A 14,805-nucleotide genomic window follows, 5' to 3' on the forward strand; every position below is an offset into this window, starting at 1 on the left:
CCCTGGATGCTGCCTGACCTGCTGTGCTGTTCCAGCAATAAAGTTTGTCCCTGGAGAGGGAGCACGCAGTGTCCACCAACACCCTTGAGCTGTTCAGGGAGAAGTAGGCGCCACAGGAAGTGCAGTGCATTTTTCCCCCTCCAACTCTATTTTGATTTAATCCCTGCCCTCCCCTTCACTGTTTGATCACACAGCACTGCCCTTTGATGTGAAGGACACTGCCTGTCACTGGCCACTTGTGTGTTTTCTTTTCTTCCTAGTGGTGTAAATTGAATAAAGATTCATGCACCTTATGTCTTTCACTGTGTCTCACACCTGTACACACACAACATGGGTGCGGGGGAAAAATAAGCACTACCGCAGTTGGACAGTAGTGTGGGGAAACGAAGAAAAAGAAACATAACCTCAGACTCCCCCAATAGTAGACAATGGTATTAATTTTCGTCTCACTGATCAATTCTAAATTAATCCCTTTGCTACACTAATCTGTACAGTGGCTCATGAACTGAAACATGAATAGAAATATCAAAGTACGCAGATAAAAATAGATTGAGTGGTCGAACAATGTGTGCAGGGGATACTGAAATCTCGCAGAGTAATATAAATAGATTAAGCAAGTGCCAAGTGTCGAGCAGATGGAGTCGAATGCTGGTAACTGAGACGTCATCCATGTTGGTAGGAATACCAGCAAAATGAACTATTACTTAAAAGGTGAAAAATCGCAGAATGCTACTGCACTTAGGGACAGGATGGTCATGTGCATGAATCACAAAAAAAATGTTTACAGGTGCAGCAACTAATTAAGAAGACAATTGTTCTTCATTGCTCGAGAGATGGCATTTAAAGGTAATGAGGTTATTCTATAGCTGTATCGATTGCATTTTAGGCCACACCACAAGTACACAAGTATTGTGTACAGTTTAGGTCTCCTTACTTGAGAAAGCAAGTCCTGGCAGTTGAGGGAATGTTGTGGGTGTTCACTCAGTTTACTCAGGAATTGGGAGTTTTGGGTTATGAGGGATTGAATAGATTAGAATTCTACTAATTGGAATTTCGAAGAATGAGAGGGGACAATTAAAAAGATTTAGAAATCCGATAGGAATAGAAGCAGAGAGGATATCCAGTGATGGGTGATACTAGGAATCGGGGACATATCATCAAAATAAGAGGGAGCGTTGTGCAGATTCAAGACTGAGTTGAGGGAAGAATTCTTCACCCAAGTGTTTGTGAATCTGTGTAAGTCCCTGCGCAGTGGAGCAGATAAGAGTACCTCTTTGAATGGTCTTAAAGTGAAGACGGATTTTTGAGCAGGGAAGGAAGTGTGTGTTCTGGTAGGCAAACATATAAGTTGGGTTGAGTGCAAGAAAATGTCAGCCATGATCTTATTTAATAGCGCAGAAGGGTCAATGAATCAGATGGTCTACTCCTGTTCCTAATTTTGACGTTCTTCTATTTTTGCTGTTCTCACAGCTGCTGCATCAGTTCAAATAAACTCACAATGTCCACATAAGTTTTGCGATACAAAATGCAAGTCTTTTATCAATCCAAAGTCCAAAAACTCTGGTCTATCCCTCACAGGCACTTTGATCCAGATAAATTCCAAAGCCTTCTGTCTTCATAAACTGCACTCAATCGACATTTTCCTCCTTCCTTTGCAACACTGACAAGATTGCAAGGATCCCACTCATAATTTCGTTTAGTATAAACTGTAAGAATAAATGTGACTTATTCCACTCTCCCTGAAGATTTAGAAATTGGGGTATAAAATTAAATCTGGTCCTAATGTTCATCAAAATTTCAAAATATTGAAGCAATACAATTTCCCTTTGCACTACAGCGTAAATCTCATGTCAACGATCAAAATCACTTACAATGTATTCTCCTGCCATACAATTTCTTTTTTTCAAAAATGATATGGATAAATCCTGATATATTTCCGCTACCACATGCCATCTCGTCGAATCTAACATGAACTTACTGAATGGCAGAAATGACTTGAAAGACGGATTGAACTACTCCTCCTATTTCATATTCTTGTGTGTCATGAATAGAGACTGCAGATAATAAACCAAATTGCATAACTGCTCCCTAAACCTACTCTGAGTCACCGCATAAATAAAGGTGTTTGTGCAGCAGCTTAAAGGCTGAAACATATTTCCACAATCTCACAGAATGAATAGAGGACCAGTGACATCCCTAATTTTATATTTTTTCACAAATCTGTCGACAAAGAACTGAGCAACATATCTTACCCACGGAAGATCAAAACTGCCCGAAATGGAGAAGAGTAAAATGTAGACTTCCTCCTGTTCTCCACCTCTGGATCATGGTGATTGTGTTTAAAACTCCTGCGGGCTCTGCTGGCTGCCAGAATGTTCCTGACGGTCAGGGTATTGAGGAAAACTATTAGGAAGAAAGGAAGACAAGGAGTAAGAATGCGATCAGTCCATTGAAATGTTCCCCACATTGTTGAAGTGTAACGGATTTCCTTCGGTCAACAATACCACGGGATATGATCAATTACGTAGATGGGTTCATGCAAGAAATATCATGGTATATTCTTCAAGCAGCCAAGAACACTCACTACTCCAATGATCACTGATGCCATTTTTTGAGTGTAATATTTTACTTTCAGCTTTTGACAACAAATGGCCACAAATCGATAGAAAGTGAATGCAGACAGAGGTATCTCTGGCTGCATAGATTAACGCAATGCTGAGACTACACACAAGGATAATGGAGAGGAAACGATTTGGAAAATAGATTGCAGGAATCCGGTTCAAGAGAATCACACTTGTAATGACCATGAGACCTGCCATTGCCATTGAGACCAGATACTTAGTGATGCACTTGGATAGTTCACGTCTTCCTCGTAGTCGGACTGCAATCGCCAGTAAGTTCACTCAAATAATGAAAGCGAGAAAAGTTAAGTTTTCTTTTCCACAGAAATAATGAATGAATTTGAGCAGGTAGCAAACTAAGCAAAAAAAAATGCAGATTTTCTTTCACACACTTCAAATTTTAGATTTTTCTTGCTTTTGAGAGATGCTGGATAACACCAGCCATTGTCAATATTTTCCATTTTCCTTAAAAATTATTCATGGGTCTGTTTATTTTATGACAAACCGATATAATCTATATGGTAGCTGAAAATGTGTTGCTGGAAACGCGCAGCATGTCAGGCAGCATCCAAGGAACAGGAGAATCGACGTTTCGGGCATAAGCCCTTCTTCAGGAATTTTAACCTGATCTATGGTAGACCGACTCGCCTGCCCTCAGTATAAAGATCAAACAAAAAATACTGCAGACGCTGGAATCCAAGGAAGACACATAGAAAGTTTGGAAGAACACAGCAAAACAGGTGGTATCAGGAGTTGGAGCAGTTAACGTTTCTGATATCACCCTTCTTCAAGACTGATGTAAGAAGAGCTGCAGATAAGCAGGCAGTGGAGGAGGGGGCGGGGTAGTCAGGTAGGTATCTCAGTATAAACATTAACTACCTAATTTAGATTTCATCATCATTCCTCTTATAAAAATATCCATGTCATGCAAACCTCTCTCAATTCTTCAACCGTAGTTAATTATAAAGGACATAAATGAGGTGTCGAAATAGTAATTCTTGCTCTGGCAGGCGGAGAATGACTAACATCAGATTAATAAATGTGCAATATTGACAAGAACGCCGACTGAGATTAATTGCATGACCTTTTTCTGAGCATTCGGGCGATATTTTCAACATGGCCTTCCAAATACTTGATTGAAATAGAATCATGTATCATAGGCGAAATGTTTGGTTTGCAATAGGTAATGTACAGCTACACGGCCATGTTAGATATTTAAAGAAAACTATCTGCTGCAATTGGAATTGGGCTATTACAAGTTGCAGGCTGATTTCAGGATAGGACGGGCACCCGTCGTGAACAGAATTTGTTTTCGATAAAATGGGAATGGCTCAACGTTGGAATATGAACAATGTTTATATCATGTCAATCAAAGTAACATCGGGAGCATTAAATATGCTTATACACCCATTACCCACTAGTACTCCCATAACCCACTAATACCCCATGAGGCATGGAACTTAGTGTGTCCAAAAATGAACTCCCAACCCGGTGTCTCACATCCGGGCTCACAAAGTATGATACTTGCTACACACCAAATGTGATTAGGGGCCATTGCTGTCCATGTTGATTGTCATTGATAAATTTATTTTGGATTCTGGATTGATTTAATTAAAAATAACACAACGCCAGGTTATGGTCCAAAAGGTTCATTTGGAAGCAAGAGCTTTCGCTGCTCCTTCACAGAAGTTGGAGCAAAAACCACAGTGTCATGAAACTTAAGTGATACATTGAACAAACCTGGACTGCCTAGTCTTTCATCTTTTAGAATGTGTTGTAAGTCGTGCTTCATTAATATGTAAATCCCAGAACTTCTTTTAAGTCAAGATGTACTATAGACAACTTTAGATTTTACAACAAAAGGTGACATCACAGCTCAGACAAAGGTGTGAGGTCAGAGACTGTCTGTATTCCCGTCTTGAGTCAGATTGTTTTTTTCCAAAGTGGTATTTACAAAATATTATATGCATTGACTGAATGCATCTGTAATTATAATTTTGCAAAAACACATTCACCCAATAGACTTATACGTATGGTAGTGAACAAAGACCTGCATCCTATTTTAAAAGAGGGAACAGTTAACAATCCAGATTTATTCAATTTATCATTTCATTTACATGACATTGTAATCTTTTGCAATAAATTATGTCTCTTCACATCTTAATCTTCACCACCACCCGATGAAGGAGCAGCGCTCAGAAAGCTAATGCCTTTGCACTATAACCTGGTTTTGTGTGATTTTTAAACTTTGCTCACTTCAGTCCAATACTGGCTCCTCAACATTGTGGATTTTTTTTGGCAGTCTGTCTCTGTGTCATTGCCATTATATTACACAGATGAAAATAGCCAGAGACCTTTGCACAGGGCAGAAATGGCTGTCACGAGGGTGACATAAATTTAAGGTGATTGAAGGAGATCTCAGAGCTAGGTTCCTTATGCAGAAAGTGCTGGGTGGTGGATTGCATTGTCATCGGTTGTAGGAGAATCGGACATTTCAGTGACTGCTACACAAGCACTGAACGACAGTAAATTGAGGGTTGTGTCGGTTAGATTGAACTTAGATAAAGATAAACACTCAACACAACATCGTGGGCCGATTGGCCTGTACTGTGCTGTACTGTTCCATATTCTATCTTCCATGTTCTATGTCTCATGTTCTATTGCTAGCTATCGCATTTGACGAACATCAGCAGGTCGTATTCACTTTCACAATTTCAAATTACCTTACCTCTGGTTATCTCAGCGTTTAAACGAATAGAACAGATACACCAGCTGTACTGAATCTGAAATATTAAATATGTTGCTATTCACTGTCTGTTGGAGCAAGTCATTAAGTATCAGCCACGTAATACCTTCAGAATTGTCGAAGTACACAATGAATTCATGAAATCTATTTATTTAATTCCGATCTTCAGGCTTCGGCTACAATAGCCTTCGTAATATTATTACAAATAAAGTATACTGTCATTTCTAAATAAACTCATTACACCAGTTTCTCGAGGTACGTGTTCCTCATCTTTCCAAACCTCTGTGAAAAACATCCAACGTCAAATTTTGAATTCAGTAACATGTGCCTCCCTTTAGATTAAAGCCTCCTTCCCCTCTTATATAAGTTAGCTCAAAGACGATGGGGCAACATGGAATGTGATTGCAGGAGCAGGCCATTCCGTTATTCGAGCCTGCACTACCATTCAACTATGGAATATGATGATGATAGCTGATCATGCGATTTCAGTATCCCATTCCTGTTTTCGCTCCATAAGTTTTGATCCCTTTAGCTGTAAACGCCAGGCCCACATCACTCTCAATGTATGAAATCAACTAATCCCAATGTCCTCCTGTGGGAGAGAGTTCCATAGTTTCACACCTGTCTGAGAGAAGAAACTATAAATGAATAAGGCAGAAGAGCAGAAATTCGGCCATTCGACCTTCCGAGTCTGCTCCACCATTCATCCACATTTTCCCGCTTCCTCCCCATAAGTTTTGATCCCCTTGGTAATCAAGAACTTATCTATCTCTGCTTTAAATATAATCACTGGTTTGGCCTTCACAGTTTTCAGTGACAAGGAATTCCACAGACTCATCACTGTCTCACTAAAGACATTCCATCTTATTTCCATTGTAATGGGAGTTCTCTTTACCCAAAGGCGGTGCCCACAGGTCCTCGTCTCTGCTGCCAATGGAAACATCTTCTCAAAATTCACACTATCCAGGCGGCTCAGCATTTCTGAAATTTTCAGTCAGATCCCCTTATCCATCGAGTATAGCCCCTGAGGTCTCAAACTTTCGTCAGCTGTTCAGCCTTTCATTCCTGGGATCATTCTCGTGAACCTCCTCTGAAACCGCTCCAGTGTCATTATATCTTTCCAGAGGTGTGAAGTACAACATTGCTCACAAGACGCCAAATGTGTTCTACCCAGAGCCTTATAAAGCCTCAGAAGTGAATTCCACTTTTATATTCTTGAAAATTGTATTTGCCTTCCTAACTGCCAACTCAACCTGGACGTTTTCCATCAGAGAAGCCTGAACGCGGACTCGCTACTCCTTTTGCTTAGAATCAATGAATCCCTATAAGGTGAAATCATGCCATACAGTCCAAGAGGTCCCTACTGATCCACCGGAGAGGAGCCGATCCGTGTATTTCCCCACTTTTACACGTGCCTAATACACCTATTCCTATATATGCATGAAGACTATGGGCAATGTAGTATCGCGAATTCACCTGGTTTACACATTCTTAGACTGTGGGCAGAAACTTTCGCTGACATGGTGGGAATATGCAAACTCCACGGAGAGAGTCACCTGAGGTTGGAATCGGACCTGGGTCCCTGAAGCTGTGAAAGTAGGAGTGCTAACCACTGAGCTACCGTGACACCTAACTTCAGATTTCTGAAATTTCTCCCCGTTAGAGAATAGTCCCTGCCTCTATTCCTCCTCCCAAAGTGCATGAGCTCACATTCTCCCACGTTGTATTTCATCTGGTACTTCATAGCTTACTCTGCTAACCTATCTAAATCTTTCCATAGTCTTTTCGCCTCCTCAATACTACCTGCCACCTCCACCGAAATTTGGAAATTCTTTCTCAGACTGTGACCCCAATTTCTAGGCTTTCCCAACGCTTCTTATATTCAGTCTATCCAAGTCCCGAAAGGATTTCATTTTTCTATGACGCACCCCAACACCCCCCCCCCCCCTCCGCCTCATTCTTCTCAGTTTGAGCGAGTACAATCCCAGTCGATCCAATGTTTCCTCATGTGTCAGTCCTGCCATCTGGGAATCAATCTGGTGTACTTTCGCTGGACTCCCTCAATAGCAAGAATGCAATTCCTCAGACGAAGAGAGCAAATTGCACACAATAATGAAAGTGAAACTTCATCAAACCCTGTGTAGTTGCGGATAAACATCCTTAGTCTGACACTCAAACCATCTCGCTGTGAAGGCCAGCATGCCATTCGTTTTGCTTACCATCTGCTGCACTTGCATGCAAAACTTCAGGGGCTATTCCATCATGAAACACAAGTCTCATTGCACTTCAACCTTTCCTGAACAACCACCCTTCAGCTGATATTCTGCCTTCCAGTTTTTGCAGAGCAAGTCGATAACTCCACATTTCTCCACATTGCATTGCACTTACCAAGTGTTTTCCCAGTCAGTTTGGTGTCCAAGTGAGTCTTCAGCCTCTCAGCATCCTCTTCACAGTACACACTGCCACCCAGATTTAGTATCTTCTGCAAACGTTGTGATATTGCTTTGTATCTCTTCATCCAAATCGTTAATGTATATTGTGAACAGTTAGCGTCCCAGCAATGAAAACTGCAGCACTCCACTCATCGTTGTCGGCCACTCTGAAAAGGACCCATTTATTCCGATTCTCTGATTACTGTCTACTGACAACCTCTCGATCCATGTCAAGACGTTACCTCCTATACCATGAACTTTATTTTCCTTATTAATCTCTTGGGTGTAAGCTTGTCAATGACTTTCAAAGGTCCAGATACACAACATTTACCGATTTGGTCTTGCTCTTTACCACCTGCTGCACCTGCAATCCGCACGTGCAATGATCATTGCACAAGGACACCCCGCCTCTCCGACTTACCAATCTGTCATCATTCAGATCATAACATACCCTTTTTTGCCAAAGCGATAAGTTTACATTTATCTACTCTATGATATATCTGCCATACATTTTCCCACTTACTGAGTTTGTCCAAATCACACTGAGGCATTCTGTACCCATCACACAGCGCACCCTCCCATCTAGCTTTGTGTCACCTGCAAGTTTGGAGATATTACATTTACTTCATCTGAATCATTACTATTTATCGTGACAAGCTGGGTTCCAAGCTCTGAATATGCAAGATGGAGCAGGATGGGAGGAAGAATACTCGAGAAACCATTCTGTTTCCTCCAGCAATTATGATCCTAATCTTATCCAGGGTTATGCCTGTTTTTCTGTCCAATCGACATCAAATCTAAATTGTTGCTTATTCACAAATGTTGTACAAACTCGTCGTAAAATCCTGATGACTGTTTCTATGTGTAATTTAGTTTACGTTGGTAACGAACCACAACAATATATCAGTGTTCTTGTATATGTGAGTTAAACACAGTGTGTGTATGAGGCTTATTTTGCGTGCTGGTGTGTGTGTGTGTGTGTGTGTTTGTGTGTGTGTGTGTGTGTGTGTGTGTGTGTGTGTGTGTGTGTGTGTGTGTGTGTGTGTGTGTGTGTGTGTGTGTGTACGCACACGTGCATGCTCGCTTGTGTCTGTGCATGTGAAAGCAGTAGTGTGATTATGCGACTATGTATAATTGTGTGTAGTTCACTGTAACTGCTTCTGTGTTTCTGCCTGGGATTATGTTTGTGAGTTTACATGCAAGAAGCAGTTGTCAGATTATTTGCGATATATAGATTTGATTGTGAATGCGCGTATGTAAGTGTGTGTGAGACTGCTTTGTGAGTGAGAGTATGTGTGAAGGTATGTGTGTATAAGTGTATGAGCACATGTGCAAATGTGTAAGTGGATGGTAATGAGATTGTGTTTGTAGTAATGCATTGGAATGATTGTCAATGCATGCATAAGTGAAAATGCATATTTATGCAAGTGCCTGTTTTTTGAGGATATGTCAGTGGGTGTCTGCAAGTCTGTGTCTTTTTGTGCATGTGTGCGATTGTAAATGCATGTTCGCAAGAAAAGTCATAAGAATATAAGAAATAGGAGCAGGAGTAGGCCATTTGTCCCATCAAGCCTGTCCACCATTCAATAAGATCATGGAGAATGTTTTCATGGAAAGAGATCCACTTAGATGCCCGCTCACTGTAACTCTCATGTCGTTTACTGTTCCACCTCATTCTTCTAATTTCCAAAGAGTGTAGTCCCAGTCAACTCAATCTCTCCACATAAGCCAACCCTCAATTCTGGAATAAGTTTAGTGAACCTCCTCCTGTGCTCGTGTAAGCTTTCTTAATTGAGGAAAGTAACACTGTACCCAATACTCCAGACACGAACTCCATGCCACGAACAATGAAAGGCAATATTCCATCGGCCAGCTGTACAGGGTCAGAGGGTTAGACAGGGTGGACAGAGAGAGCCTTTTCCCAAGAATGGTGACGGCGAGCACGAGGAGGCATAACTTTAAATTGAGGGGTGATAGATATAGGATAGATGTCAGAGGTAGTTTCTTTACTCAGAGAGTAGTAAGGGTATGGAATGCTTTACCTGCAACGGTCGTAGGCTCGCCAACTTTAAGTACATTTAAGTCGTCATTGGACAAGCATATAGACGTACATGGAATAGTGTAGGTTAGATGGGCTTCAGATTGGTATTTCAGGTCGGCACAACATCGAGGGCTGTAATGTTCAATGTTCTATGATCTATGTACAGTACCTACTGCATCCTAAGAGTGTGGTTCTGAGATTGCACATATGTGGGGTCCCTGTGTGGACGCGTTCAGTGTGGGATTCGTGCGTGTTCAGTGTGTGGTTCGTCTGTGTCCGTACAGTCCCCAGTCTGTGTGTTGAGGAAATGTTACCTTCAATTTTACAGCACAGGAAGAAGCTTTGCCTTCACTTCAAAATAGTAGAGGCGGGTTCAATTTTGTGGCAGGCACAAAATAATATTATTATCTTTATGAAAGGACAATATGTTGAAAATTATTGGTTTTGTGAAAGCGCTGTGTAATTAATTACAATCAGAAATGTTCAGTCTGCACTTAAGACAATGAGCACGGCTGCTAGTTGACGGCAGGAACCGTCACAGAAACGGAACATGATCTAGGTCAGGTGTCAATATGTACACCCTCGTGCCCCACAGCAAATGAAAGATCGCTGTCTCCTTTCATCAATCTCAGTGCAGCGTTCAGGAGGAGCATATCCAGACATCGATCACATTGTCACTCTCCATCTCATTTTCCTTGCAAGTGTTGCTCTCCAACAGCTCAGCACCGTCAAAGTGGAAAGTCAGCCAACATCGCTTTTGTGTCATCCGGTCCTTGTAATCCCCTGTCAATGTCTTCAGCGAATCTGCCTGTGTAAGATCAGTAGGTAAAAAAGACCTACAAACAGCTGCCTGATACAGAGGCTTATTTATAAAACAACAAAGAAAGGGGCGTGACTTGCCCACTGCATTCTGAAAGAGGTGTTCCCACATAAAACAAAGTAGACTGGTGAAGAAAGTTACACACTGCACTCCGAACGAGATGTTTGTATGTAAAACAAAAGATTGAGCAAAGATTTAGACACTACACCCTGATCGAGGTCTTCATTTTTGGAAGTAAACCTGTCTGGAGAGACAGTAACACACCGTAGTCTGTTCTAATGCTTTATACGTGAAGAGGTTGTCCATTTTGGAAGGACAAATAAAAATGCGGAATACAGGGTTAACGGTAGGGTTCTTAGTAAGGTGGAGGAACAGAGGGATCTTGAGGTCTATGTTCATAGCTCTTTGAAAGTTGCCACTCAGGTGGATAGAGCTTGTAAGAAGGCCTATGGTATATTAACGTTCATTAGCAGAGGGATTGAATTCAAGAGTCGTGAGGTGATGTTGCAGCTGTACAGGACCTTGGCAAGGCCACATTTGGAGTACTGTGTGCAGTTCTGGTCGCCTCACTTTAGGAAAGATGTGGAAGCTTTGGAGAGGGTGCAGAGGAGATTTACCAGGATGTTGCCTGGAATGGAGAATATGTCGTACGAGGAAAGGTTGAGAGTGCTAGGCCTTTTCTCATTGGAACGGCGAAGGATGAGGGATGATTTGATAGAGGTTTATAAGATGATCGGGGAAGAAGAGTGGTGGGGGCATGGAATGCGCTGCCTGTGGTAGTGGCAGAGCCAGAATCATTGGTGACCTTCAAGCGGCAATTTGGATAGGTACATGGATAGGTGCTTAAGCTAGGACAAATGTTCGGCACAACATCGTGGGCCGAAGGGCCTGTTCTGTGCTGTATTGTTCTATGTTCTATGGGGAGTGAGATATATGCTGCACTCTGATCAACGGCTTTAAATATAAAACGAACTAGGCTGAGGAGAGTGTTATACACAGTACTCTGATCGAGAGGTTGACATGTAAATCAACACAGTCTGGGCAGAGTGATACAGATTGCACGTTAATCCAGGGGTTTTCACGTAAACAAAACACAGACTGGGAAGTGGGTTACACCATGAAAGAAGGTCGACAAGCTTACCTGGAAACAAAATATTAGAGCAAGTAAGTTATACATTGCACGGTATTTGCAGGGTTCATACGTATGTCAGCATAGACTTGGGCAGGTCGCACTGTGTTTGACGAAGTTACACAAAACAACCAAAGCTCTGCAGATGCTGAAATCAGAATGACCTGTGGAATGAAAGCAGATTTAACATTTCTGGTCCAGTCCTGAAAGAGGGTCGCTGGACACGAACTGTTGACTGTGTTTTTCTCCCCCACAGATGTTGCCAACCTGCTAAGCGTTTCCAGAATTTCTGTTTTTTCTTAAGCATATACTGGGGAATGTGGTACACACTGCACTCAGATCAACGGGTGCATGTAGAATGAATTATACTGACATGTGAATTACAGACTGCACTCTGATTTAGGGCAATAAATCTAAAACAGTACACGTGGGGAATGAGTTAGAGATGCACTCCGATCAAGGATTGTTTATTTAAGATATATCAAAACTGAGTGAACTAATACAGCTGCCTCAAATGCGTGCTTTGTAGAATAACCAAAACTGTAATTTTCGACAGCCTGCTCTGTGACGGAAGGGTTTATATCGAATATGTATCAAGAAGTTTGCTAAAAACTGCACTCTGATAGAGGGATTTCTGGGTGAAACAATGTCTGTAGTGAGTAGTCAGGTGCACTGATCAAAGAGATTATGTTTTAAACCACATACACTTACGACTGCGCAACAAATTATATTCTAAGGTATTAATGGAGAAAACAACACACTCTGTCTGCACCGACCCTCCCACGTAGACCCCGACTATATCCCTACATGTGTGTCTCTGGCACTGTGAACATCAGTGCAAAACGCTGAGTCACTGTTCCAGCTCTGAAGTCTGAGGTGAGTTTACTTGAATTAAAGGAGTGCAACAGGTAAGGTAGAGATTAGCTTTATGAGTAGATGAGATGAATAGATGAGATGACAACGTGGTCGCTATTACAGAAACGTGGTTGAGTGGGCAGGACGAGCAGCTCAACTTCCTTGGTTTAGATGCTTCAGACGAGAAAGGGATGGTTGTAAAAGCCATGGGAGAGAAGTGTTACCGATTGACGAGAATGTCACAGTAGTACTAAAAGAGGATATCTTGGATTGCTCATCCAGTGAGACCATATGGCCAGTAATAAGGAATGAAAAAAAAGGTGCAGTCACTATAATAAGATTATACTGTGAGCCTCCCAGTAGCCAGGTGGAAATGGAGGAACAGATATGGAAACAGATCACGGAGAGACGCAAAAAAACAGTAGCATTGCTGTCGTGGATAATTTTGATATCACAAATATTCACTAGGACTCCTTTAGATTCAGCCTTTCTAATGGTTAGAATTTGTTTTGTGCATCCAGAAGAGTTTTTGAAACAGTATGGAGGTAGTCAAGCCAGTGAAGGGGCTGTACTGGACACTGTGCAGGGGAATGAGCCTGGTCAGGCGATGGACGTTTCACTGAGGAAGAATTTTGGGAACAGTGATCATAATTCCGTCCGTTTTAAGGTAGTTATAGGTAAGCTTAATACTACATTCTCGTTTTAAAGCGTTAAAGTGGGAGAAGGTTAGTTGAGCAGGAACTTCAGAAATTTCTCAAACTGGCAGTTAGGTAGTAAATCCATATCTGAGAGGTGGAATCTTTCAAAGTCCCGTTGATCAGAGTTCAGGAGTTGCATGTTCCTTGAGGGTCAAAGAAAAGGCTGGTAAAATTCGGGAACATTGAATGACAAGGCATATTGAAAAGTGAGTCAAAAAGCAAAAAAAGGAAGCAAATGCAAAATTTAGAAAATTAAAATCGCATAAAGCCTTGCAGAGTTCCAGAGAAAAAAAAAATCTTTAACAAAAGTGAAATTGGTAGGAAAAGATGGAGCCAAGAAATGATGCTATTAAGTAGGCTTAAGGATAATTCGAAGATGTTTTCTGCATATATTAGGAGCTAGTGTGTAACGAGCGGAAGAGAAGATTAACTCAAGCACAAGGACAGCATTCATACAGGAAGTCAGAGTATGTGGGTGAAGTTATTGATGAATACTTCGCATTTATATTTACTAAGGAGAAAGACATTGATGATGGTAGGTTTATGGAGGAGTCTGTTGATATTCTGGGGCATGTTAATTTTAAGAATAAAATGGTGTTGGGTTTCTTGAAACACATTAATTTAGATAATTTCCCAGCGCCCGATAGAATTCATTGCAGAATACTGAAGGAGACAACACGGTGATTGGTGGAGCCTTGACAGAGATTCTTAGAACATAGAACATAGAAGAATACAGCGCAGTACAGGCCCTTCGGCCCTCGATGTTGCGCCAATCCAAGCCCACCTAACCTACACTAGCCCACTATCCTCCATATGCCTATCCAATGCCCGCTTAAATGCCCATAAAGAGGGAGAGTCCACCACTGCTACTGGCAGGGCATTCCATGAACTCACGACTCGCTGAGTAAACAACCTACCCCTAACATCTGTCCTATACCTACCCCCCCTTAATTTAAAGCTATGCCCCCTTGTAATAGCTGACTCCATACGTGGAAAAAGATTCTCACTGTCGACCCTATCTAAACCCCTAATCATCTTGTACACCTCTATCAAGTCACCCCTAAACCTTCTTTTCTCCAATGAAAACAGCCCCAAGTGCCTCAGCCTTTCCTCATACGATCTTCCTACCATACCAGGCAACATCCTGGTAAACCTCCTCTGCACCCGTTCCAGTGCCTCCACATCCTTCCTCTAGTATGCCGACCAAAACTGCACACAATACTCCAGATGCGGCCGCACCAGAGTCTTATACAACTGCAACATGACCTCAGTACTCCGGAACTCAATTCCTCTACCAATAAAAGCCAGTACGCCATATGCCTTCTTCATCGCACTATTTACCTGGGTGGCAACTTTCAGAGATCTGTGTACATGGACACCAAGATCCCTCTGCTCATCCACACTACCAAGTATCCGACCATTAGCCCAGTACCCCATCTTTTTGTTACTCTTACCAAAGTGAA

At 41.8% G+C, this 14,805-nt stretch overlaps 1 protein-coding gene across 1 annotated transcript in view; it reads left to right on the plus strand.

The window, feature by feature from the left end:
* The window catches only part of LOC148138237 (uncharacterized), a 45,027-nt gene that overhangs the window by 20,846 nt on the left and 9,376 nt on the right, over window positions 1-14,805 (plus strand). The window contains exon 3 of the mRNA XM_087981900.1: window positions 13,739-13,877. Coding sequence (XP_087838026.1) covers window positions 13,739-13,877 — 139 coding nt within the window. The remainder of the gene's footprint in view (window positions 1-13,738; window positions 13,878-14,805) is intronic.

The sequence above is a fragment of the Chiloscyllium plagiosum genome, unplaced genomic scaffold (assembly GCF_037043375.1).
Source record: "Chiloscyllium plagiosum isolate Xiang-an unplaced genomic scaffold, Cpla_swu_hap1 HiC_scaffold_41, whole genome shotgun sequence".
In the NCBI taxonomy this organism is placed as follows: domain Eukaryota; kingdom Metazoa; phylum Chordata; class Chondrichthyes; order Orectolobiformes; family Hemiscylliidae; genus Chiloscyllium; species Chiloscyllium plagiosum.